Here is a 26,527-nt window from a genome sequence, read left to right as displayed (position 1 = left end):
TCTGTAAAATTAACCGGAGAAGGCAATGGCAGACGATGACAGTATCTTTACCAAGAAAACCTCAAATGGGGTCATGAAAAGTCAGATATGACTAAAAATGACTGTATAACATGTTAAAAAGAAAGAATTTAATACATTCTGTTGGTGGTATGTTGATGTGGCAAGAACACTGGATTTTGAGTCAGGAGATCTGAATTTCAATCTTGGACACTCTCTGTGTGACTCTGGTGAGTCACTTCCTCCTCTCTGGGCCTCAGTTTCTCCATCTGTAAAATGAAAAGGTTGGACTGGATGACCATTAAGATCCCAGATAGTTCTAAATCCCATGATCCCAAATGAATGCTCTCTGTGGGTTGAACTGGATTTTTTCTGTTCTTCATGTCCACCATGAAAGCAGTTTGCCCGCAGTCAGCTTCTAGTCCCCTCCCTGGGGTGTGATCTCAGGCACCACCCCCCAAATATCTCTCACCTTCTAAACTCTCTCTCCACTGAGTGGTGCCTGGGAATTCTGAGATTCTTCGAGAGCGTAAGGGCAGACAAAAGGGGACGTGGGAATGTCACACCTTCTTTAAACTGCTGTTAGCTATTGAGATGCCTTAGTGTGGTTACGTGTCAGGACCATTCCTGAGAGTATAATGGAGCATGATGGACAGTAAATATGTTGATGCTGGATCCTAAAGAGGGTAAGGGAGGACCTCTTGGCAAGGAGGTGCTGGCTAGCATTGACATAGTTATTTAAGATTTGTAAAGTAGTTTACATATTGTGTCTCATTTGATCCTCACAACATTCTTGGGAGGCAGGAGGTATTATACCCATTTTACAGAATGGGGATAGGGGTGGAAGTACTGGAAAGCAAAGGTTCTTTACTCCCCAGTTCTGCAGGGCTGACCTACTTGCTAAGAGCCCTTTAAGGTGAATAATACCCTGCCTTTGTGGAATGCTCATCACGGTGCTGCTGACAGCATTCCATAAGCCCTATTTATTTTCCCCTCTAAAAAGGATATTGAGAAACTATTTCCCCTTGAGAAGTTGCATTTAGGAGAATCATTACCAGACTCCATAGTAAGTGGTGACAGAATTAGAAATAGGAGCTGATGTTCAGACTAACTTCAAAGTCATGGGGAAGGACACAGGACCGATTTAGTTCATATTCCTGACTTTGTGCCTTCCCATGCCCACTTCATTCCTCTTGAGGTGAGCAACCCCTCTTCCTCCCTTTGTTTCTTCCTTTGCTCCTTCCCTCCTTTCCTTCCTCTTTCTTCCCTCTCTTCCTTCTTTCCTCCATCCCCTTTCTCTTCTTTTCTTTTTCTTTCTTTTTTCCTTCCCTCCTTCCTTCCTTCCTCCCTTCCTTCCTTCCTTCCTTCCTCCCTCCCTCCTTCCTTCCTTCCTTCCTTCCTTCCTTCCTTCCTTCCTTCCTTCCTTCCTCCCTCCCTCTCTCTCTCTCTTTCTTTTTCTCTTTCTTTCTTTCTTTCTTTCTTTCTTTCTTTCTTTCTTTCTTTCTTTCTCTCCTCTCTCTCTCTCTCTCTCTTCTCTCTCTCTCCCTCTCTCTCTCTCTCTTTCTTTCTTTCTTTCTTCCTTCCTTTCTTTCCTTCTTTTCTTCTTTCTTTCTGTCTCCTTCCTTCTCCCTGTCTCACCTACGCCAATCCCACTACTGCTTGACACAAAACCTTTGACCTCTATTTTCAACCCAGTCTCCTTCTCCCCTCTATAGGCAGCTTAGTGTCCTTGCAAGCTCACCATATTGGTGCTAGGCTTAATAAGAGCTTTAGCATTTAGTTTCTGTTTTTTCCTAGAATATTAGTTTATATTATTTTTTAAAGAATTGGAAGGGTCCTTAGAGATCATCCAATTTGACCTCCTACTTGTACAGTGGAGGAAGCTTGGGTCCTAAAAGGAAAATTGAACTGTCCAGGTCACATAGCTAAGAAATGGTGGAGCCAGATACTAGAACTTGGCTCTCCTGATGCAGCTCAGAACTCCTGAGCTCATAAGATCAACCATAGGTGGCCTCTTTCCAGGAAGCATAAAGTATTATCTGCAGAAAGATAGAGAGGAAGAAGAAAAATGGCAGGGAGATGGAGGGATAGAGTGGATAGCAACTTGATAGAGGTAAGAATGGAATTGGGAGTTTAGACCAGAACTTTGCCACTCACTAGCCCTATGACAATATGGGCCTCAGTTTTACCATCTAAATGAAAGGGTTAGACTGGATCAAAAGTTCTTGACCTGGGGTTTACAGACCTCCCCCAAGAGATATGTGGGTAGATTTCAGGGGATCTGGTAAGTTGTGTGTGAAAAAATTATATCTTTATTTTAATTAACCTTTAACTGAAATTTAGTATTTCTTCCATTTAAATGTACGTCTTAAAACATTATTCTAAGAAGTGGCCAAAGACTTTCCCCAGACTGCCAAAAGACAGGGTCCGTCATGGAGAAAAAGATTTGAGCTAGGTGATCTCTAAGGGCCCTCAAGGTCTAACATGATATCATTAAGCTTTCAATTTTGCTTTCAGCATCTCTGCGTTGCCTTTGCAACCTGACCTTGATTCTTCTAACCTGTCAGTGACAAGGAACTTCCTTTGTAGGCCCCACAAGTGCTAGATAGCCCTATCAGGCAGAGGGGGAGAGCTTACCCTAGGTAATGTGGTATAGGAAGAAAGAAGGAAAGAAGGAAGGAGGAAGGAAGGAAAGAGAGAAAGAGGAAGAAAGGAAGGAAGGAGGAAAGAAGGAAGGAAAGGAAGGAAAGGAAGGAAGGAAAAAAGGAAGGAAAGAAGGAAGGAAGAAAGGAAGGAAGGAAGGAAGGAAGGAAAAAAGGAAGGAAGGAAGGAAATAAGCATTTATTAAGTGCCTACTGTGTGCCAAATATTATCTCATTTGATCTCACAACAACCCTGGGAGGTAGGTGTTGCTACCATCCCCATTACAATTTAGGAAATTGAGGCAAACAGAAGTTTAGCAATTTGCCTAAGATCAGACAGCTAGTAAGTGTCTGAGGCTGGATTTTAACTCAGGTCTTCTTGACTCCAGGCCCAGAACTCTATATACTGCTGCCACCTAACTGCCTCATAGTAGAATGATTATTGGACTTGGAGGCAAGGGCTTAAATCTTGCCTCTGATCTTTACCAGCTGTGGGCCAGTCACGGTCTCTAAAAGCCTCAGTTTCCTCATGCATAAAATGGATATAATAACAACCTACCTCCTAGGTGGTTGAGACAAGGTGAAGTATAGTGAGAGCTATATAAATGTCATCTTTTATTAGGCAATAGGGATTGAACTTGTGATTTTATTGGTAAAGGAAACTTCCAGGTAAAGAAGCTACCTCAGCCTATTCAGGGTGGCATCTTCTCTGCAGCCTGTCATCTTAGAAGTTTGCCGAGAGTACTGAGAGGTTGAGTGAATTGGCTAGGGTCATGCAGCCAGTATGGCTGGCTTCTGGGCTGCCTCCTTATCCACTGCACCATACTGCCTCTCTAACTATCATCATCATCTTCTTCATCATCTTCACCATCATCATCATCACTGTCATCATTACTGGCTTATTCTAGAATGAATTAATGTTGAGTGAAGCTCTGTCTAGACCTACAAAGGGCCAAGGTAGGACTAGAGCTTCCCACTGCTGCAAATGAGTGCCTTGGGCCCCCCATGGCCATGTAAGGTGGGCATTTTCCTTTTATGCCTTTGTTTTTGTGTCTGTTTTTTCCTAGAATATTAGTTTATATTATGTTTTAAAGAATTGGAAGGTCCTTAAAGATCATCCAATTTGACCTTCTCTTTGTACAATGGAGGAAGTTTGGGTCTTAAAAAAAAAATTGAACTGTCCACACAGCTAAGAAATGGCAGAGCCAGATGCTAGAACCTGGCTCTCCTGATTCCCATCCAGCCTCCTTTTCACTACATCATTTTCCCACATGAGCAGCAAAGCCTGTAAGCCAAGACTGCAGCAAGCAGGTGTTCTCGGCTTCATAAGATGGCAGGCTGTTTGGACGTGATTCCCTTATTTCCTTCTCCCATTGCCAATTTTTTGTCCAGTCCCCTGCCTACTAGGATACACTAATTCTCTAAGTAATTTTGTTAAAATCTATTGAGAAATTCTTATGATGTCTACAGAGTAGCAGACACATCCTCACTGTGTGACTCTGGGCAAGTCACTTAACCCTGTTTTGCCTCAGTTTCCTCATCTGTTAAAAGGAGGCTATAATAGTCCCTTATCTCACAGGGTTGTTTTGAGGGTCAAATGAGATATGTGCAAAGTCCTCTGCAAAACCTAAAGAAGTATGTAAATACGAGCTATTTTTATTGTTCATGCTCAAAGAGATGTCAAATTTATTTCTGTACATCACAAGTATCCCCTACATAGAATTCTTCTCCATTCATTGCCTTTATTCTTTTCTGCCTAGTGTATGGTATAGAGAGGCAAAACAAAGAAACAAAAACACTTTAAGTTAGAAGACCTAGATTCTAGTCACAGCCCTCCTTCTTGCTAACTGTGTGATCATGGGCTAGTCTTTTCACCCTCCCCCTGAGACTCAGTTTCCTTATCTGTAAAAGGGACATAATTTACACTGGCTGTGCCTATTCCTCATGGAACTATCCTGAATCCTCTTTTCTTCTTCTATATTATCTCTCTTGGTGATCATATCAGCTCCCACTGGTTTGTATCATCTCTACAAGGATGACTCCTAGGTCTATACAGCCAACCCTCACCTCTCTGTCCTGACCTCCAGTCCACACCACCTGTTACCTCTTGGACATCTTGAACTAGATGTCCCCAGGCATCTCAAACTCAATATGTCCTAAAGAGAATGTTTATTTTTCCCCGTTTCCTTCTTCCCAACTTTCCAATTGTTGTCAAGGGCAGGGGTCCACTGGAGCCAGCTCTAAACAGCTTGTAAGAGCCAATTGTGAAATTTTCAGCAAGAGCTTTTATGCCTCACAAATCAGCACTCATGATAAATCAAGGCTTGGGTTATTGTTTTGTGATCAGCTAGACTTGAGAAAGTGTTAGCCATGCGTATTAAACTTAAAGGTGTATGTGCATGCATTTTATACTTTTTTCTCCCAGAAGCCTAGTCGTTCGTCATTGTCCAGCACATCCTTGTGTTGCTCTATGAACATTACCCTGGGTTCAGGGGTAGTGTAGTGGAAGGCTTGGGGAAGGTATCCTCACCAGAGTGGAGGCTTGGGGACCAGGGTGGATTTTCAGTTACCTCAAGTTCCACCTCGAGGCATGGCCGTGCTTCTAGGAAGACTTCCGTGGTTATTGCCAACAACAATGATGACAATGATGATTGATAATTAGCATTGACATAGCACTTTAAAGTTGGCAGAGTGCTTTATTTCCATTATCTCATTTGAAGCTCATGACATCCGAGCCTGGGGTACCGCTCTCCCACATTCATCCAGGCTCTCAGTGTTGCTGTTCCCCTTGGCTCCTCACTTGCACTCACTCCACATATCCAGTCTGTTGTCCAACCTTGTTGTTTCTCCCTTCATGACATCTCTTATCTATGACATCTTCTCTACACTCACACAACCACAACCTTAGGGCAGTCCCCCATCTCCTCTCACCTGGCTGGTTGCAGTGGCTTTCTAACTGGCCTCCCAACCTCATCTCTCCCCAACACCAATCAATCCTCCTCTCTGTTTCCAAAGTAATGTTTCTAAGCGGTCTGATAAAGTCATACCTTCCTCCTCAATCAACTCCAACGCCTCCCTATCACCTCCAGAATCAAATATAAAGTCTTTGGGTCAGCATTTAAAGTCCCTCGGCTTGGCTACTTCCAGCCTTGTCTTTCTTCTTATGCCTTCCTCTCCTGCAAGCTCCCTCCCTTTTAGGTATGCTGGCCAAGTGGCTGTTCCTCGAACAAGACACTTCATGCCTCAGGGACTGGATAAACATGGATACGGTTCATAGGATGACTGGGGGATATACATTAGGATACTACCAACACTCATGTGTAAGTCCCGAGTAAACGAAGCTTGTTGGAATGGATTGCTCAATAAGTGTTTGACCATGGAAGTCTTCCTGGAAGTGGTGGTAGAATCAGCTCTGCACACTGGCATCACCCCCATTGACATTTTTGCTTCATAGGTCACTTCCTTGCACTCAAAAACTAAGAATGTTTCTACCTGAGACAGATAGACTTTGTGCCATAAGGTCTGGGAGAAAATCTTTAGGAGGAAGAGCACTGGAAGAAACATTTACTATGGGGAGAGCACCGTATTGGGTAAATTCTTACTAAAGTGTTAGTGACTTCCTCGTTAGACCTCAGATCTATGTACCTTTTAAAAGAGGAGTGAGAAAGGGCAATGCTTAACCCAAAGGAGAGCCGTAGAATTTTAAAGCTGGAAAGGCCCTTAGAGACCATCTAGTTTTCTCTTTCCCTCCTGATCCCTTTGAACAGGCAAATTCTTTCCTCCTCTAGGTCTTACTGTGCTCCTCTGCCAAATAAGACCTGGGATATTTAGGGTGTCCCTAGCATTACTGCACTAAGACTTTTGGGACACCTTACTTAATCTCTGAAGTTTTTTCTAGCTCTCATGACCTAAGATATGAGGCAGTAGGCTAGAGGTGCCACGGGCACTAATTTGTATCAGAAAGGACTCGAGGAGGATCAGACATTGGCAAAATTAGGAACTGGGCAAAGTTCTATCCCCTACACTCCTTTCTGGGATGTTCAGTGCCTTGGGAAGTAGGTGGTGCAGTGAATAGAGAGTTGGACTTTGAGTGAGTTAAGACCTGAATTCAAATCCTGCTTTAAAAGCTGATTATATAGGTCTCTGGGTAAGACAGAACTTCTCTCTTAGCTTCACTTTTCTTGTCTGTAAAATAGAGAAAATAACACCTACCTCACAGGTTTGCTGTGAGAACCAAATGAGTGTGTGTATGTATACACACATATACACATACACACATGCATATATAAACAGCACATGTGCATCACACACATGCACTGTGATACAGGCATATGTGTACATGTGCACGACATGTGACATGTACTACATATAAAATGCATACATGTACATGCTGTACTGCGTGCACATGCATATATGCTTGTGTGTACATATATGTGCATGCTTATATGTATATACACGCAGAATATCACTAGAAGTATCGTATTTACATATACACGTACATATACGTTGCCATGTATATGGCTGACCTGTGACTTGTCCAAGGCGTTCATTCGAATCCCCAGCCCTGCATTCTAGGTCTCAGTGGGCAAACGTGCTCTTTGGTGGGAGTGTGCCTTCCCACGGGCCCTTGAGTCCCTTCGCCTGGGCCCAGCCCCTATGCCCCAAAGGCCCTGTTTGCCTTCCAGCCGAAGGTCCTTCCCGCTTTCCAAGTTTTTCTACCTCTTGTGAGTAGACTTAGGGGTTATGAGGAGTGCTCCTGGAAATGACCGTAGGGCGCAGCCAGCAAAGAAGCATTCTTTATTGGAATTGCCATGACATGACAAGTGCCTAACATGTGACCGTGTGTTTTATTAGTTCTAGACTGGCTGGTGCAGCCCAAACCCCGCTGGCTAGGAGGCAACGGCTGGCTGCTTGATGGACCGGAAGAGGTTTTACAAGGTACCATGGTGGTCTTCCGTGGTGTAACCGACCAGTTCTGTCTTTAGCTTACATGTCATTGATCAGATGTAGAGATTCTGGACCTGCTGAGTGAAAACTTCAGAATGGACCTGGTAACCCTTGGGAAGCCATTGTAAAGTCATCTCCAGCAAGGAAGGAAGGAAAGAAGGGAGGGAGGAAGATACATTTATGAAGCACCTACTATGTGTTAAGCACTTTGTGAATATTATTGAGTTTGATCCTCACAACAACCCTGGGAAGTGGGTGCTTTCATTATCCTAATTTACCGATGGGGAAACTGAGGTAGGCAGGGGTTAAATGACTTGTCTAGGATCACAGGGCTTGTAAGTGTCTGAGGCTGAATTTGAACTCAGGTCTTCCTGACTGCAGGCCCAGCACTCTACCACTGAGTCATCTAGTTACCTCAGTAAACAAAAAGAAAACTGTTCTCTGGTGGGGGCTTGCAGATATACTTGGGTGCTACTTACACCGAACCAGTAAGGAATCTTCAAATCATGCTTTGTGAGGATGCATCGAAGGGATGCTTAGCCTGGGGAAGGGACCATTTGGAGGAGGGAATATGACAGCTGTCTTCAAGTCGAAAAAAGTTTATTCTGCTTGATTCCAGAGGGCAGAAATAGTCACAATGGATGGAGCTGTGGAGAGGCAGATTTCAACTGAATACATGTCAATCAGTCAGTCAACAAACATTTATTAAGTGCTAGGTGGTATAGTGGATAGAATGCTGGGCTTGGAGTCAGAAAGACTCATCTTTCTGAGTTCAAATCCAGTCTCAGACACTTATTAGCTGTGTGACCCTGGGCAAGTCACTTAACCTTGTCTGCCTCAGTTTCCTCATCTGTAAAAAATGAAATGGAGAAGGAAATGGCAAACCACTCCAGTATCTCTGCCGAGAAAACCCAAAATGGCGGCATTAAGAGTTGGACATGGCTGAAAAAGTGACTAAACAAGGACTAAATGGGGCAGACCCTGGGCTAAACATTAGGAATACTAATACAAGCACAAAGAAAGACAGTCCCTGCCCTCAAGGAGCTTACATTCTAATGTTGAAGAAGATACACAAAAGGAATCTGAGGTGGGGGATGGGCTGGGACCTGGTGTGTGATATGATGGAGAAGTCCAAATGACTACAGCATGGTGGGAAATGAAGGCACAGCCGGCATGGGCACCTCCCTTAAATGGAGCTGTCTTACAGCGTAGTGGATGTTCTGACATTAGATTTGAAATGGGAAAGGACCTCAGACATCCTCTGATCTAACCCTCTTCATTTTTTGCATGAGGAAACTGAGGTTTGGACTTGAAATGATTAGCCCAAATTTGCCCAACTAATAATTGGTGGAGCTGGGATTTGAACACAGGTCCAGAGAACTTTCAACTGCATCGTGCTGGGCCTAGGAACATGGAACGGGGCTGCCGCATTAGTCAGTGAGTTCCCTGTTGCTGCATGTATTCAAGCAGGGACTGGAGAGCCACCTGATAGGGATATTGCTAGATCACCCCGGGTGGTTGTAACAGGGGGTGATGATGACTAAATGAGCTCTACAATTCGTTGATGCACTTAAGGCTTTGGTATCAAGAAATGTAGTTTTAGGAGATAATACTTTCATCTAGCCCATGGCACTTACTTGTTATAAATGAGCAATACCCTCTCAGGGTAAAGGTTGAAATGCCAGACAACTGGCATAGGATTCAGTGGCTTTATTTACTCACCTGGAGCAATTCCCTCACCCCTCTACTTGGTGTTTTTCCTAAGGTCCTAGTTAGTATTGATGTTTTTGAGTTGTTTTACAGCTGTGTTCAACTCTTCATGACGCCATTTGGAGGTTTCTTGGCAAAGACACTGGAGTGGTTTGCTATTTCCTTCTCCGGCTCATTTTCCAGATGAAGGAACTGAGGCAAACCTGTCCAGGGTCACAGAGCTAGGAAGTGTCTGAGGCCAGATTTGAACATAGGAAGATGAATCTTCCAGACTTCAGGCCCAGCACTCTATCCACTGCACCACCTAGCTGCTAGTAGGTCTTAATAAGTGCTATTATTATCCCCATTTTGCATTTGATGAAGCTGAGGCAAACAGAGGTTAGATGACTTGTCCAGGGTCACACAGGCCAGGTCTGAACTTAGATCTTCCTGCCTCTAGACCCACTGCACCACCTGTCTGCCTTTGGGGAATGGGATGCTCCCGTTCCAGCACAATTGGACCCATGGTCAAACTGTTCTGTGTGCCCCTCCAACTCTGCTAAACTGAATTGAAATTTGGTGTCAAAATTCCTAGTTCCGGCTCTAGTCCTAGTTTCCTAAGCCTACGCTGGACGCTGGTTTTTCTGATTTACTTGACCCGAATGTTAGAAATTGACAGTTGCTGGAATTTGCCTTGGAATACTTTCTGCAGTCAAAGCCATCCCTAGTGAGGTGGGTGAGGTGGGCTGCTTGTCCTTCCTCTTACCCATCCTGGTGGCTGGTAACTGGGCTGAGAGAGGGAGGCAGCCAGTGGGGAGAAAGAAATTGTTCAAGAGGCTGGTCCCTATGAGGCTGCCTTCACCCAGACACAGCAGAGAGAGTGAGGGAAAGAAGAGGGCCAGGGAAGGGAGGATAGGAATCTGACGCCCCCTCGTGTGCACTTCTGGTACACTTACATCAAGATCTGTTAAGCACAGTAGATATAGCACACACACAAACAACACACACACACACACACACACACACACACACACCCCTTGCTCTTAAGGTGACAGACATTTCTCTCTGGTGTCTGTTTTAACTTGGGATTTTTCTTCGTAGATGATGAGTATTCAGAGGAAGAAGTCTGTCTTCATTTCCCTCAGTTTCATCATCTGCACAATGGGTGCATTGCACCATCTCTAAGATTGCTTCCAACCCTGACTATGTTTTCAGGTCCTTTTCCTTCTCTGACAGGTCCTTGGCATTCTATGATTTTGACAATTCTCTCTCATATTCCCCCTTTCTCCTCCATCAATAGGGGGTTAGTATCCTCTGATAGAACCTGGAGTCAAGAAGACCCAAATTCAAATTTGACTTACGACAAGCTTCTGTTTGCCTCAGTTTCCTCACCTGTAAAATAAGGATAATAATCACACCCACCTCCCAGGGTTGTTGTGAGGACCGAATGAGATAATAACTGTAAAGAGCTCAGCACAGTGCCTGGCTCGTAGTAATTGCTGTATAAATGGTAGCCGTTATTAGCTATTTTGGGTGTTACTCATCCTCCATTCTTGAAGAGGACCCAGCAGGAGGTGATGTCCTGACCTGCACATGCACTGGCAGCTGGGCGAAGTCATCAGCCTCGCTCTCTCCTCCACTGAGTTCGGATTCCAGGGCCTCCTCAGAAGCCATTCTCTGCAAAGTAGATGATGAATTCATTGCCTTAAAGGCGTAAATGGATGATAATGGCTCGAAGGGGGAAAATTCTTGGGGAAAGAGAGCCGGAGAGACCCGCATTGTACTAGGGATCAAAATCTTACACCAGAGGACTGAGGCTCTAATGGTGGGATTTCAGGCCTCAGCAGTTCAGTTAGTCAGCAAGCATTTATTAAGCGCCAATTATGTACCAGGCACTGTGCTAAGCAGTAGGGATACAAAGAAAGACAAAAAACAGCCCCTTTCCTGGAGAAGCTCACAATCTAACAGGGGAGATAATAAGAAAACAACTGTGTACAAACAAGACATAGATAAGATAATTAAAGACAATTAGAGGGAAGACACTAGCCCAATAGGGAATGTCTTCTTGCCGATGGCAGAATTTCAGCTAAGACTTGAAGGAAGCCAGGAGGCAGATGAGAAATGTCTTCAAGTATTTGAAAAGATAGCATAGTGGATAGAGCGTTGGCTTCAGAGTCAGAAAGATCTGGGTTCAAATGCTGCTTCTGGCAGAGACTGTGTGACCCTGGGCAAGTCACTCAACCCCTTGGCATCCCCAGACAACAGAGTCTATAAATTGCAGAGAAGGTGCCAGTCTGCATGGTCAAAGGGAGTTGGGTGTTCCCTACAGACATTAATTAAATCATAGATCCAATCCCTATCCTCTTATGGGAAAAAAGGAATAGACTTATTCTAAGCTGACCCAAGAACACTGGGTTGAAATTGAAAGGAGGCATTAACCTTCTTTGTAAAGAAAAACTTCCTAACATTTAGTGCTGTCTAAAAGTGAAACATTGTTAACCTTGGTAGATAATGAGTTCCCCATCACTGGAGGTATTGAAGGTGTTCCCTTACTGGGAATGTTGCAGTGGGAATTCTTGCTTAGGCATGGGTTGGACTACAAATCATGGGTCCTTAGCTTGAGGTCAGTGAACTTGGGTGAGTTTTAAAAACATATTTTGAGAACTGTATTTCAGCAGAATTGGCTTTCCTGGTAATCCCTTGTATTTTATTTTACACATTTAAACACCATGATTTCGAGATGGGGTCTGCAGGCTTCACCATGGGGTCCAGGACACAAGAAATGATTAAGAGCCTCTGGTCTGGATGACCCTGAGTGCCCTTCCGATTTTGTGTCCCGTCCGTGGGGACGGCTGAATGACCGGCTGAGTGGCGTGAAGCCAGCCTCTGCGGAGAGGAGCGAGACAGTTGACCTCACCCGAGTCTTGCCCTGGACAATAAACCGGGGCTTCTCTCTGTGTCTCTTCCAGCAGAGGCCTGCAGCACCACAGAGGACGGGGCGGAACCTCTCCACTGCCCCACGGGCTACGAATGTCACATCATAAGCCCCGGCAGCTCTGCGGAGGGCATCCCCAACAGGGGGCAGTGCATCAAGCAGCGGAAGGCTTCCGGTCAGTTCCTCCACGGTGGCGTCTGCCATAGAAGGGGCATCGAGCTCAGCACAGAGGAGGCAGAGCTGGCCGCGCTCCTGCCCTAAAGGAGCCTCCGGTCTGACGGGGGAGGAGGCAGGTGCAGGCTACACTCAGATAGCCAGCCTTTGAAGTAGAATGTTATAGCGCAAAAGAAAGATCCAGACGACCCTGGGAGGGCTGGGGCAGGCTTCGTGGATGGGAAAGCTGATGCTGGGCCTTTAAGAAAAGAAGGGACTGGGACACAGGAGGACAGAGGGATGGAGGAAGGAGGCTATTCCAGGTATGAGGATGGCTTGGGAGAGGCACGGAGTTGGGTGAGAAAGAAGAACGAGTGATGGGGGATGGAGAGGACATTCCACCTGGCCTGTTTAATTTCCTCACAATAATTCCAAAGATCTTTTATTTGACAATTACTAGTTCCTAAGGCAGGTCAGAAAACACTGATATATTCCACTCTCACCTTTTTCTAATTCCACTATTCATTAGCCCAAACCCTCCTTCCCTCCCTCCCTCCCTCCCTCCCTCCTCCCTTATTTTCTTCCTTCCTTTCTTCTTTCCTTCCTTCCTTCTTTCCTTCCTTCCTCTCTTTCTTTCCTTTGGAGGTAATTGAGGTTAAGTGACTTGTCCAGAGTCACACAGCTAGTAAGTGTCTGAGTCCAAATTTGAACTCAGGTCTTCCTGACTCCAGGGCTGGTGCTCTATGAACTACACCACCTAGCTGGTCCCTACCTTTGCTTCTTGTAAATTCTTTCCATCCTTCACAGCTCTACTGAACTCACAGGATCAAAGGATTTAGGGTTCTACCTTCCCTGTGAAGAGTTCCCTAACCCTTCTATTCTGCCCCACATTCCTGAACTCCTCTAGACTTTAGTGAAAGATCAAGTACCTGTTCTCTAACTGCTTGACGTATTTATCCAGGCCCTATCCCATCAGCCATCTCTCAGACTGTAAGCTCTCTGAGGGCAGGACCAGAATCAAGTAATATGGGAGCCTTTCCAGATGAATGATACTTTTCTATTACTTGCATTTCCTAATACAAGTCATTCAACCTTCTTATTATTAACAATTAATTTGATTAATTATTAATAATCATTAACAATATTAATAATAATTAATAATAGCTCCTTAAGGGTTCAAAAGTGTTTTACATTTGATCCTCACAACAACACTGAATGTTATTGTTATCCCTATTTTACAGATGAGGAAACTAAGTCTGAGAGCAATTTAATGATGTTTTCAGGGTCACACAGCTAGTATGTGTCTAAGGAAGGATTTAAATCCTGGACTTCCTGATTCCAAGTCACACACTCTCTCCCCCTGTGCCATCATAGCTCCATTGAAAGGTCATGTGTGATACCTCAGAAATCAGGAATCTTTAAAAATTGTATGAAAGTCCATTGAAATCATATTCAGATATTCTGATCTTTAAAAACTTAAGTCTTGCTTAGGTTTCCTTGGTTCTATGGAACAATCAACCAGTAAACAAGCATTAACTGAGTGCTTACTGTGTACTCTAGCTGGGTGTTAGATGCTTTTTTAAAAAACATATAATAAATTTTACACTTAACTTTCAAAACTGTCTTGCTTGTCTGTACATCCTTCTTAATTTCCTTCTATTCTTTTCTGTGCATTTAAAAAGATGTTTCCATGACCCTCCTTTTTTTAAAATCACTATCGCTAACCCCTTTCTGTCTCAACTTCCTTCTCTCCAGCTAAAAACCAACAGAAAGAAAAGGAAAAAAGAAACACACTTGTAACAGACAAACATAATCAGGCCACATAGTAGCCATGTCCAAAAATATAGAACTCTTTATGTACCTTTTGTCCATCACCCCTCTGTCAGGGGATGGACAGCATGCTTCATCACTGGTCCTCAGCAGCCATGGCTGGTCATTGCATTGATCAGAGTTCTTAAGTCTTTCAAAGTTGTTTTTTCTTTAGAATGTTGCTGTCACTGTATAAACAATTCTCCTGGTTCTGACCACTTCCCTATACCAGTTCATACTACCCAGGACTCTCTGAAACCACCTCTTTCATCATTTCTTATGGCGCAATAATATTCAGTTACATTAATTGGCTACAATTTGTCCAGCCACTCCCCAGTTGTCTAAGAGATAAGCTAAGATGCCCCCTTAGATTCTTCATCTTTTCTTTTTCTTTCCCCTTACAATCCCTCCCTTAGGATCAGGAAGTTTGTTTTGTTTGTGACTGCTCCCTCCTTGGTATTATTCTCCCCCTTGACCCTTTCCCCACCCCTGCCTGTTTTCTGTTGAGACTGATATATTTCTACATTAAACTGTTTGTGTGAATGTGTATGTGTACGTTCAACTCTCTTTTGTCCATTTCATCTGATGGTCACTTTCCCACTCCTTCCTCTATGTTTCTATATTTTTCTTCTCATATGCCCCAATTATGGCAAATTACAAAGTCCACTCCCATCTTCCTTCTTTTCATACTAATGCATTCCTTCCCCTTGCCCCTGCCCCATCCTCTTTTCCCTCTCCAAACCTTCAGACCAGAATCAGGACTTTTGTTTTTCTTGTTTAACTCACTCAATGCCCTTTAAAGACTACATTATCCAGGCTACTAGGTGGCTCAGTTGGTAGAGCACCGGCCCTGAAGTCAGGAAGACCTGAGCTCAAATCTGGTCTCACACCAGACTTTGACACTTACCAGCTATGTGACCCTGGGAAAATCACTTAACCCCAATTGTCTAAAAAAATAAATAAAAACATTTTAAAAAATACATTATCATACAACCCCATTCCTGTTGCTCAAATTAAAAAACAAAATACCTTTCTAGGTTTCTCTGCACTCATACTTGTATTTCAAAGTTCCTCTTCAGCTCTGGTCTTTTAGTCATAAATGTTTGAAAGTCCTCTGTTCCATTAAAAGTCCATTTTCCCTTACTTCCCCCCCCCCCCAATAGGATTAGACTCAGTTTTACAGGGCAAATTAATCTTGGCTGTAAGTCTGTCTTTTGCTTTTTGGAAGACTGAATTACAAGATCTTCTCTGTTTTGTAGAAGTTGCCAGGTCTTGAGTAATTCTAACTGTGGTTCCTTGGTACTTGAATTGCTTATTTCAGGATACATGCAGCATTTTTTTTTTTAATGTGAGACCTCTGGATTTTGGCTATGATATTCCTGAGACTTTTTCCTGAAACCTGTCCTGGTTCCTGGTTCTTGGTTCCTAACCAGAAGTGATCAGGGGTCTTTAGCTTCACTTTGTACTTCAGTTCCAATGGATCTGAGCAATTTTCATTTTTTATTTTATTTTTTGCGGCAATTAGGGTTAAGTGACTTGCCCAGGGTCACACAGCTAGTAAGTGTCAAGTGTTTGGTCTGACGTCAAATTTGAACTCAGGTCCTCCTGACTTCAGGGCTGGTGCTCTAACTGCGCCACCTAGCTGCCCCCATTTTTTATTTTCTTGATATATAGTATCCAGACTTATAAAAAAAATGGTTTCCAGGAAGTCCACTAATTCTTAAATTCTCTCTCCTTGACTAGCTTTTCAGGTCAATTATTTTTTATATCAGATCTTATTTTTTTTTTCTATTTTTAAATTTTGATCTATTTTTGAGGGGTGGCTTTATCATGGAGTCAATGATTTCTTTTTGGTCTACTCTAATTTTCAGGGAGTCCATTTCTTGGTTCCCACTTATCATTTCCTCTTCTAAACTATGGATTCTCCTTCCATTTCTTTCCTCCAGAACTTTTATTTTATTTTTTATTCATTGCTTCCGTTCATGTAGTTACTTGTGTAATCCTTGTAGAAAATCCATTTCCCCCTCTTTGTGTCCATTTCCTTTTGTTGATGACTCCTCTCATGTTGGAGAACCTCTAATTTATAGTAATTTTTTAAATACCGCCTAATGTTGTCTTTGATTTACTCATCCCTTCAGCTTTAGTTCCTGAATTGGGGTCTTGTGTAGGGATCAGATGGTTGGCCCTGCTCGGTCTCATGCTGCTTCTTGCACCGACCCCTCTTAATCCTCCTGGGGTTGGGCCCTCTTAGATCTCTGAAGTTCAGAATGCTGGATCCTTGGGGCTTTTTCTGGTGTGTTTGCTGATGGTCTGAGGGCGTTGCTTGATGGCCCTTCTAGCTGTAGATTAACAATAATTAATTTAGAAATGTCTCTCTTATCAGCCACCATTCATTTCTTGTCCAATGAGATATAAGAAATTATACTGGCTATAATAACATTTTCTCATGGTGTTCATTGCTTGCCGTGTCCAGTGCACTCTGGCTCTCTCTTAAAGGAAATATTTGTGATATTGCCCAGTGTGTCTTAGAGGATTCTTATTCAGGTCCAGGTCAGACTTGTTGGCTCCATGGTTCCTCTCAGCTCAGAGATTCTGCAATATGTACATTTGAGAATCTAGCCCAGTTTACAAGCTTCTACTTTCATTTGTTAGTTCTAAATCCTTGTTTCCAAAATGAGCTAGAGAAGGAAATGGCAAACCACTCTAGTATCTTTGCCAAGAAAACCCCAAATGGGATCACCAAGAGTTGGACATGACTGAAATGACTGCACAACAACAACAATAAATAGATCACCTTTATAATATTTGTTTATATTTTATTTTAACAATTGTATATAATATAAAGCACAATATAAATTATAGATTATATATACTGATATATAATATGTAATTACATATAACAAATGAAATGTTTTATAAATAAAAACAAACATAAAATAATATATATTTTACAAATAAATAAAAACAATTATATAAAATATATTTTTATAAATAAATAAAAACAAATTTTTAAATAAAAACTCTTTAGGATGTCAGTAATTTTTAAGTGTGTAAAGGGATCCTGAGACCAAAAAGCTTGAGAACTACTGGACTGGATCAATCTAGTTTGACTCCATAGCAATGACAATTATATACAACAAACATTGCTTAACTAAATACTGTATACAGGGAGTATCACTTCAGATTCCAGCTTTAAATGTAGTGTCCTTTGAAGTACACTGCATGAAATCAATAGTAAAAATGAGTCATACTCTTTTGAAAACTTGTTGACTTATGAATTCACGTAACAGAGCAAAACAAACAGGAACTCCAGTGACAAAATTTAAACTTTAATTAGTGCTAGTATAATTTTACACCTGAAGTGATCCATAAGAGGCTCATTGACATAGTCTCCACTTTTAATCTGCTTACATTTGTATTTCCTGTTTCTATGACAACTGGATTCATATGAAAGTTAGCGTGACGGTGGCAAGGAAAGTGAGCTGGCTTCAAATTCTGGATTTGTTATTTAATCCATGGGCATTGGGCAAGTCACTGGTTAGGTTGAAAAGGTACTAGACTTAGGGAGATAATCACTAGCTGTGAGACCATAGGCAAACCACTTCACTCTATAAACCTCAGTCTCCCCATCTATAAACTGGAGGCAAGAATTCGTATCGTTCATGGGAAAGCACTTGGTAAAATGTGAAGTGCTGTAGAAATGTGAATAATTATTGATGATGACAATGTTGATGTTAAGCTGGACAATTTCTAAATTTCCTTCTGGCTCTAAACCCTAGGATCCTGTGTTTCAATATAATCTATTATTTTAACGTGACATAATACATTACACTGAATTTTATTGTATTATCAAATTAAATTATTAATATAATTTATAATTTGAAAAGATGCCTACCCAGTAGCATGTTTAAAACTGTCCTCATTTCTGAGAGATCTTCTTGGGTTTTTTTCCTTTATTTTGGTTTAGAAATTTTTTTTATTGTTATGAGCTTGACAAACATGAATGTTTCCATATACAAAGAAAATCAGAGAAAGAGGATTACATAAGGAACGGAGAATCTAAGAACTTAAAGTATGTACTGAATTTAACATTGTAGTACTAGCATTCCCTGATTGTCTGTGACCTCTTCCAAACTTCTTTCTGCTCTCTTTTCTGAATTTTTAAGTTATTTCACTAATGTTCTTCACTCTTTCCTTTGTTCTCTTTGTGTGCATAGGACATGCATGTTGCCCATGTAGGTTATGTGTATGTATACATGCTTTGTCTAATTGAGGCTCACAGGAAGGCATGAATCTCAGGAATCTTGCCAGATTTGGCCCTCAAATCATAGTTTACCAAACCTGCCCTAATACATGGTTAATTTTTGTCAAAGTTCCATGTGCTACTGAAAAATGTATATATTTCTTTCCCAAAAAATGTGTATTCTTTTGCCTAGAGGTAAATAAGTGGCACAGTAGATAGAGCGGTAGACCTAGAATCAGGAAGACCTGAGTTCAAATCCAGCCTCAAACAGTTACTAGTTTTGTGATCCCAGGTAAGCCATTTAATCTTTGTCTGCCTCATTTTCCTCAACTGTAAAATGCAAAATAATAACACCTAACTCCCAGGGTTGTTATGAGAATCAAATGAGATAATATTTTTAAAGTGCTTGTCACAGTGCCTAATACTTAGTAGGTGCTTAATAAATATTTATTCCTTTCCCTTCGTTCTTCTTCTTCTCCAGTTTTATCATATCTAACTTTTCTAAAACTCTTTCATATCCTTAGCATAGTTCTTTTTTATCTTTTTGTTAGAATTGTCTAGATCTGAAAGGGGTACATAGAGGTCCCAAACTATTATAGTTTCGCTGTTTCTCACTATAATTCGATTAGCTTTCTTTGTGCTACGTATATGTGTTTGTATTTGTGTATAGCATATATATCTACACACATACAGAATATATTTGTGATATATATATATATATATATATATATAATTGATATTATTCCATTATCTGTGGTGCCTTAAAGCATAGTATAGTTTCCCTCTTTTAAGCACGTCTAGTTTTACTGTTGCCTCAATTGAGACCATTATTGCTGCTCCTGTGTGTTTGTTTTTGAACTCAGATGAAGTAACTCAGATGAAGTTCTTCTACTTCAACAGAATGTTGAAATGCTCATTTTAATCTTATATTTCAATTGTGTTTTCTTGAACAATTTATGGCTGGATTCTACTTTCTGATTCAACATCCTTTTGATAAATGAGTTCATCCCATGCACATTGATTACTAATTAGGTTTTTTCCACAATTATATCTTCATTTACTTTTTCTTCTCTTTTCTCCCTTTTTACAAAGAAGAAGATGACAAATGAAATGTTATCAGCATTAGTTATCTATAAGTGAAGTGGCCTTATTTCATTCCTCTCTTTCTCTTCACTTCACCCAGAATCATCCATTCTTATACTTGTTTCCTCTCCCCCTATGGAATCTTAGTACTTCATAATCATTTAGCCCATTTCAGTTGGTCAAATGTATTTACTTGTTTGTGTTTCTCTTGTCTCCAATATTTTCATTTCAGTGTTTATATTGTACCTAGCTCTGATCTTTTTACAAGAAATAATTGAAAGTCCTCTATTCTATTAATCATCCATTTCCCCCTGTATAATTGTACTCAGTTTTCCAGCATGTTACTCTTGGTTGTAAGCCTTTTTCTCTCTCCTTTTAGAATATCATATGACAAGGTTTTTTTTTTTCTTCCATAGTAGTAGCAGTGTAGTCTTATGTGATCGTGACTGTGGTTCCTTGGTATTTGAACACTTTCTTTCTGGCTTGTCTACAGTATTTCTTATTCTCCAACTTGAAAGCTCTGGATTTGGGCTATCCTGTTCCTGGGTGTTTTCAGTTTAGGATTTCTTTCAGAAGGTGATTGGTGAATTCTTTCTATTTCGTTTTCTTTCAGGGCATGACTGGTAAATTCTTTCTATTCACTCTGTCCATGTTGCCCTTTAATAGATCTGGCAATTTATTTTGTGACTCTTTTGAAATATAGCATCATGGTTTTTTTTTATTCTTTTGGTTATGTTTTCAGAGAATACAATGATTTCTTAAATTATCTTTCTCTGACTTTTTGATAGATCAGTTGTTTTTAATAGTAGATACCTTGTGTGTTCTAATTTTTCTGCCTTTTGACTTCCTTCTAATTTTTTTATTGTCTCATGAAATCATTGAGTTCTGTTTGCTCCGTTCTATTTTTCAGGGAATCTACTACTTGGATAAGTTTTCCCACCTTCTATTCTAAACCATTTTATTCTCTTTCCAATTTTTTCCTCAAGCACTCTAATTACACTTTTTCTTTTGTTTTGTTTCTTCTAATCACTCTTAAAGTCTTTGGGGGTAAGCCATTCATTTCTCTGAGGCTGTGCCAGCAGCTTCTTTCAGAGTGAGTCTTCTTCTTGGTTCACGTCTCAGACTTCTCTTAATCCATAGTATTTCTATAGTGCATTCAAAATTTTACTTTACTTCCTCCTATTTCCAGCCTCTGGTCCTAGATTGAGACTCCAGGCTCTGCCCCATCCTGAGGTATTGGAGGTGGTGGTCCTGTTGTCCCCCTTAATCTGGCTGCTGGTGCCAATCTAGCTCAGGATTTGGTGGCTGAGACAATGCAACACCCTCAGCCACGATCCCAGGCTTCTGCCTTTATCTCCTCTTGATCAAAGGCAGCTGCTTGCTTTGGTCTGTCTCTGTCTGCTTATCCTTGTACAACCCATCGTTTGGAGTGTGCTTCATCCCTTGCTGTGGCCCCAATGAACTACGATATGAAGTCAGAGATCGTATTGATCTCAGGCTTCCTGGAAGGTCTCCTGGAGCTTTTGCCTGGTCCTTGAACTTTCCCTGTCTCAAGCTTATACCTCCGAGTGCTCCAAAGCATACTCTGCTTAGCCTCAACTCCCTGTACAGTGATCTACTACTCTTCCCACCAACACAACTGTTCCAAGAGGCTGGTGTCAGGACACCGCTGGCTTAAGATCCTGTTTGTGGGAGATTGTCCTAGCTTCATGCCTCATCCCCAGACCTCTTCCTCCCCCAGTGCATCTGGCCTCAGGCCCTGTTTCCCAGCCCCCATGCTGGCTCCCCACCCCACCCCCACCCCCATTGCCTCTCCCTTTCCCCGCAGGCTTTTGGCGGTGTTTGTGTGTATTCCGAGACTGAATGGGAGAGTTCGTTGGTGTTTCTCCCCGTTCTCCTTTGTCATTATTCCGTCTAATGCTCTTTTAGATCTTTGCTGGGGTGTTGATGGGGAAGCTAGGCTTCTTTAAGACCTTTCAAGTTACCATCCTAACCAGAAGTCTTTCTTGTTGATTTTGCAGATGGACAAAGCCTAAAACAGAAATCTTACAAGGAAGTTGTGGGTAAGATAAGAGTGTGTTCTTCTTTTGTTTACTATTCCTGTGTTGTGAGCACATGAGAGAAGGCAGAGTGCCCTCTTTTTTTGGCTAAAGAATGAAGTGACAATTGCCAAAGTGAAAAAAAAAAAGGCTTGAAGTCAAACAGATCCGTGTTTGAGTCCCAGCTCTGTCTCTTACTATCTCTGGTCCTTTGGCCAGTTATTGAATTTCTCTGACCTTTTTTTTTTAATTTATAAAGTGGCGATAGTACCTACAAAACCTCCCTCACTAGACTGTTTTAAGAATCAGCTAGTACAATGTGCGTCACCAACCCGCTACAAAAGTCCTCCTCTGATATCCCTTTATGACATGGGAGTGACCCTGGGCTCTGGAAGGCAATACCAGCTAGACATAACCTTAGAAGGTCCTACGAGGCTGGGAGGGATTGAATTACTGCCCAGAGAATGGCACTATGTCTGTCACCTGGAGACCATGTTTGTGTCTTTCTGTGTATCCCTACTGCTTAGCACAGTGCCTGGAATACAGTAGGGGTTTAATATATGTTCTTATCAACCGACTGACTCTTCTCATGATCCCTCTCATCTTCCTCTCTTTCACCATCCTTGCCCCTCTTCCCTTTCCCTCTCATGGAGGAAAGAAGACTTTTGAAATGTGAAAATTTGCCTGCTGATCTATGTTTGGAAGATGCTCATATATGCAGTTTTCTTAAGATTAATGGAAGGCCTGTGTGAATTGGTACTGCTAGAATGAAATGAAAACACTTAACTTTTTAAAAAAATCTGTGATTAAATTAAATCCTATAGTGTTAATTGAGTGTGAAAAGGAGCAGGAATCTTAAAGGTAATTTAGTCCACTTTCCTTGATATATAGAGATCACTTAGCTCTGGTCACATAGCTAATGAGTAAGCAGAACCGAGATGAAAATACAAGTCTCCTGCCACTCAGTCCATTGCTATTGGCGTCATACCACAGCACCTTTCGATTTATATTTGCATCTTCTGGTAATTCTTCATTCATTTCTCCTTCCTCCCTTCCTTCCTTCCTTCCTTCCTTCCTTCCTTCCTTCCTTCCTTCCTTCCTTTCTTCCTTCCTCCTTCCTTCCTTCTTCCCAGCCTCCATTCCTTCCTTCCTTTCTTCCTTCCTTCTTTCCCACCCTGTTCCTTCTTTCCTTCCTCTACCCTTCCTTAAACTTCTTTCCTTCCCTCCTTCCTTTCTTCTTTCCTTCCTTCCTTCCATTCATTCAGCCACTATCTGTGTGGTTCCAACTGTGCTTGAGGGATTGTGCTGGGAACTATGCAGTATACATAGTTGTTCAAGACACAGTCCCTGCCCTCACAGAACTTAGAGTCTAGCATGTATTTAAATGCTTCAGTGTGGGCACCCCTTACCCCAGTGCAGATCAGAATCTCTCCATGTCTTCCTAATGTGAGTGATTCTCATCCACACCTTTCCATAAGTCCTCCTTGGATAACTGATCCAAGGCACTGAAAGGCCTTGCTATGGTTCCTTTAATATTTCAAGGCTACCAGCATGGCATTTGGGCTATCGATCTGCTAATTATTGATTGGCCCCATATAGTCATCCTACCTCCTTTCCCAGACATCCCTGTCTTTCAGGATGCCTTTTCTACCAAGTACAGTGGAAAGTGTTAGATGTGAAGTCTTAAGACATGGTTTCAAATTTTCCCCTGCTACTTGGTGTCAGCATGCTTTGGGAAAGTCACTTAACTATGCTGGGCCTCAGTTTCTTCCTCTGTAAAATGAAGGCATGGACTAGATGAGCTTTCAGGTAATTTTTAGCTCTGAATCTATGACGCCATAGTCCTAGGGACAGGTTCCCTCCTACTTACATGTACCACCTTCCTTTCTCTTGGCCATCATTATTGTCTGTCATTGGGATTCCTCTGGGATCATGGTGCTCCATGATTCCCAACCACAGTGCATCAGTTAAAGAACGTAGATATTAGGAATGGGCTCTGGCAGCTTAGAGTAGCTGTCTCATTGAAACAGTCTAATAGGGAAAATATATACTAAGAGCAGCACATGAATACAAGGCAGAATGTGATGCGTCTACATAAGCACCACAAACTATAGGAATGCATGGAAGTAAGGGAGAAGGAGGAAGTCAGTAAAGGAAGGCTTCTTAGAGCTAGGCCTCAAAGGATTTTGATAGGCAGAGAATTGGGAGGATATTGGATGGATATTCCATAGATGAGAATGGCAAGTCAGGGAAGAATAAGGAATGTTTGGGGAATGGCAATTAGTTTAGAAAGGCTGGGTTGTATAGAGTGTAGAACGCAATAGATAACAAAGAAGGCAAATTGAGGCCAGGGCTCTGAGGGCACTGAAGGTCAAGAAAAGGAGTTATTGTAGTAATAGTAATAACATTAGCTCCCATTCTGTAGTATTTTATGGTTTACAAAAAGAACTTTCTCACAACCACCCCTTGAGGTTAGTAATAATAATTATCTGCTCTTTGTATGGCATTTTAAAGCTTACAAAATGTTTCACATACATTTTATTATTGAATCTCACAACCGCCCTATGAGGTGTAGGTAGAAGAGATATTATTCTGTTTCTAGAATGTGGAAATTGAGGTTTGAAGATCTTTAAAAATGACTTATTCTTGGTTACATAGCTACTAAATATCAGAAGTGATCTTTGAACCCAGGTCTTCCTACAATTTATCCACTACTCATCTGTTAAATGTGGATAGTAGCACCTAAATCATGAGTTGTTGTGTGGATCAAAGGGGTTAACATATGCAAAGTGCTTTGTAAATCTTTAAATATTATGTAAATGTTAGTTATTATTATTATTATTGTTGTTATTAGTATACCCAGGTGCCCACTTTTCAGATGACAAACCTGAGGCACAAAGACCATGAAGTGATTTGCATAGGATTATACAACTAATATCAGAACTGATTCAAAACGAAATCTTTCAAATATAAAACCAGTGCTCTTTCCACTATATTGTTTTGTAGCGAGTGGGGAGATACTGGAGGCTTTGTTTGTTTTGAGGGGAGGCTGAAGGGAGAGAGGGGAGAGTTGATGCAATTATTTTGATACAACTATGGTTTATTTTATAGGAAGTAATTCAAATTATGTGGTCGGCTATGAGAAAGAACAACAGAAGCGTTTGCATTAATCCAACAGACAAGTTGAAAATGAGTGAACAAATGAAAAGTTATGCAAACTTGGCCCCAAAGAAGAGATGTGAGAATGCAACGCCCTCCTTGCTCTGTAGAAGTGGGGGACTATGAGCATGGAGCACTTCATGCCATGTTGAACTTGATTCATTCATTGGCTAGTTTTGCTGAATTTTTTCCCCACTTTTTGATTCTTTATTCTAAGGAATGGCTGTATAAGGGAGACAGGAAAGGCATATTGGGGAATGTAGATGATATAAAAACAAAGATATCAATAAAATTGTTTTAAAATCTAAAGGTGTGAATTTTAGTACCAAGAAGACATTTTCATCGTGGGGCAGTTTTGACCAATGAGAGAGAACCTGAGATCTTTGTTGTTGAATAGAGGAATAGCAGAGGAGTCTGTCATCATTTTAGAGATTCCTAAATGAGCAGGTGCCTTTCATACAGGTAAACCTGATGGAGGTTTCTGGAAAACACAGGATTTGGAACAAGAGGCCTTGGTTTGAATCCTTGGGCAAGTTCAATTATCATTCTGAATCTCAATCTCTTCTTTTCATAAAAAGGAGAGGTTAAATTAGAGTACCTTCTTTGGTTCTTCCAACTCTGGATTCTAATAGTCCATAAATTTAGGATTGTCCATTTCAAGTTGGAAGAAACTTTAGAGACCAGCTAGCCCAACCCTCTCGTTTTACAGATGAAAACACTCAAACCCAAAGAGGTAAGTGACTTGGTCCCGTTGTAGAGTGGTGTGGTCAGGATTTGAGCTCAGGTCTTCTGCCTCTAATTTATCCTTCTTTTCACTACATTAGGCCGACTTTTTATTATTGCCTTAGAGGAGTTTATGGGGTAACTATAGACATTCCATATGCTGTAGCCACAGTATCTCAGATTGGAAGAGCCCTTAAATGTCACATTAAATTCGTCCCCAAACCATGCACTGCCCTCATATGAATAGTACAGAGTAAGCACTCGGTCATGTAGATGAGAAATGAATAATCCGGGGCAAAGAGCAGACAAAGAAAGCAGGACGGACAAGGTGGCACTGGAATTGAGTCTCAAAGAATGAACAGATTCTTTATGTCTTTGGACCTAAAACTCAAGAATGTTCTCTAACTCTCTTGAGCTCTTTTCTTCCTTTTCCCTGTATCCTTCCTGAATAGGGGTGACCACTAACCCTCACTGTCACAGAGGTGAGAGGATAGTAATAGTCCCTTGATGCAGATTTGGGGGCCAGTTTGGGAAGTCACCATCCCACAAAGTATCAGAACAAGAAAGGATCTTAGAGGTCATCTAGTCCAACTCTAATTTTGCACTTAAGATTGAGGCCGGGAGAGGGAAAATAACTTGCCTATAGTCATGTACCCAATATGAGTTGAGAATTCAACCAGAATCTTCTAAATCTTTGGGCTCCAACTCCAGTTCTTTCCATTTTACCAAGCTTCTTGCCTCTTCTGGGGTCAACAGGACCCCAGGCTGGGAGAATTCTCATGTCTCCTTTCTAGCAGGAGACAACCAGATGGTATAGTGGAGAGAATGCTGGACCTGGAATCGATAAGACCTGAGCTCAGATTCTGCCTCAGGCACCAGCTTTGTAACCTTGGGCAAATCACTTACCCTCTGTTTGCCTCAGTTTCCTCAACTGTAAAATAGGGACCATAATAGCACCTACCTCCCAAGACTGTTATAAGAATCAAACATGATATTATGTGTGAAGTGTTTAGTATAATGCCAAGCATACAGCAGGGGATTAATAAATACTTATTCCCTTCCCCTTCTGCTGCACTCAGCATGATTTATTAAGGATGTTGTTGCTGTG

At 41.6% G+C, this 26,527-nt stretch overlaps 1 protein-coding gene and 1 long non-coding RNA gene across 4 annotated transcripts in view; one reads left to right on the top strand and one right to left on the bottom strand.

Annotated features, from left to right (window-relative positions):
* Positions 1 to 25,005, top strand: part of WFDC1 (WAP four-disulfide core domain 1) — a 48,556-nt gene extending 23,551 nt beyond the window's left edge. The window contains exons 3-6 of one of the 2 annotated variants that reach the window (XM_020989262.2): positions 7,494 to 7,577; positions 12,248 to 12,385; positions 21,520 to 21,561; positions 24,649 to 25,005. In XM_020989262.2, the coding sequence (XP_020844921.1) occupies positions 7,494 to 7,577; positions 12,248 to 12,385; positions 21,520 to 21,561; positions 24,649 to 24,707 (323 nt within the window). In that variant the 3' untranslated portion in view covers positions 24,708 to 25,005. Of the gene's footprint in view, positions 1 to 7,493; positions 7,578 to 12,244; positions 12,386 to 21,519; positions 21,562 to 24,648 lie in introns of both variants that reach the window. The other variant, XM_020989261.2, reaches the window with a different exon arrangement.
* On the bottom strand, positions 114 to 14,392 carry LOC110210362 (uncharacterized). Of its 2 annotated transcripts, none has more exons than XR_002325087.2 (4): positions 14,225 to 14,392; positions 10,863 to 10,952; positions 8,066 to 8,233; positions 114 to 266 (listed from the first exon to the last, which is right to left on the bottom strand). It is a non-coding gene; the product is annotated as an uncharacterized LOC110210362 (long non-coding RNA). The 2 variants fall into 2 exon arrangements; XR_002325086.2 differs by lacking the exon at positions 114 to 266 and adding an exon at positions 7,571 to 7,660.
* Positions 25,006 to 26,527: the final 1,522 nt, after the last annotated feature.

This window comes from Phascolarctos cinereus, unplaced genomic scaffold (genome assembly GCF_003287225.1).
Source record: "Phascolarctos cinereus isolate Bilbo 61053 unplaced genomic scaffold, phaCin_HiC Scaffold_2;HRSCAF=192, whole genome shotgun sequence".
In the NCBI taxonomy this organism is placed as follows: domain Eukaryota; kingdom Metazoa; phylum Chordata; class Mammalia; order Diprotodontia; family Phascolarctidae; genus Phascolarctos; species Phascolarctos cinereus.
Note: the sequence above shows the minus strand (reverse complement) of the source record. Positions and strands in the feature narration are given on the sequence as shown.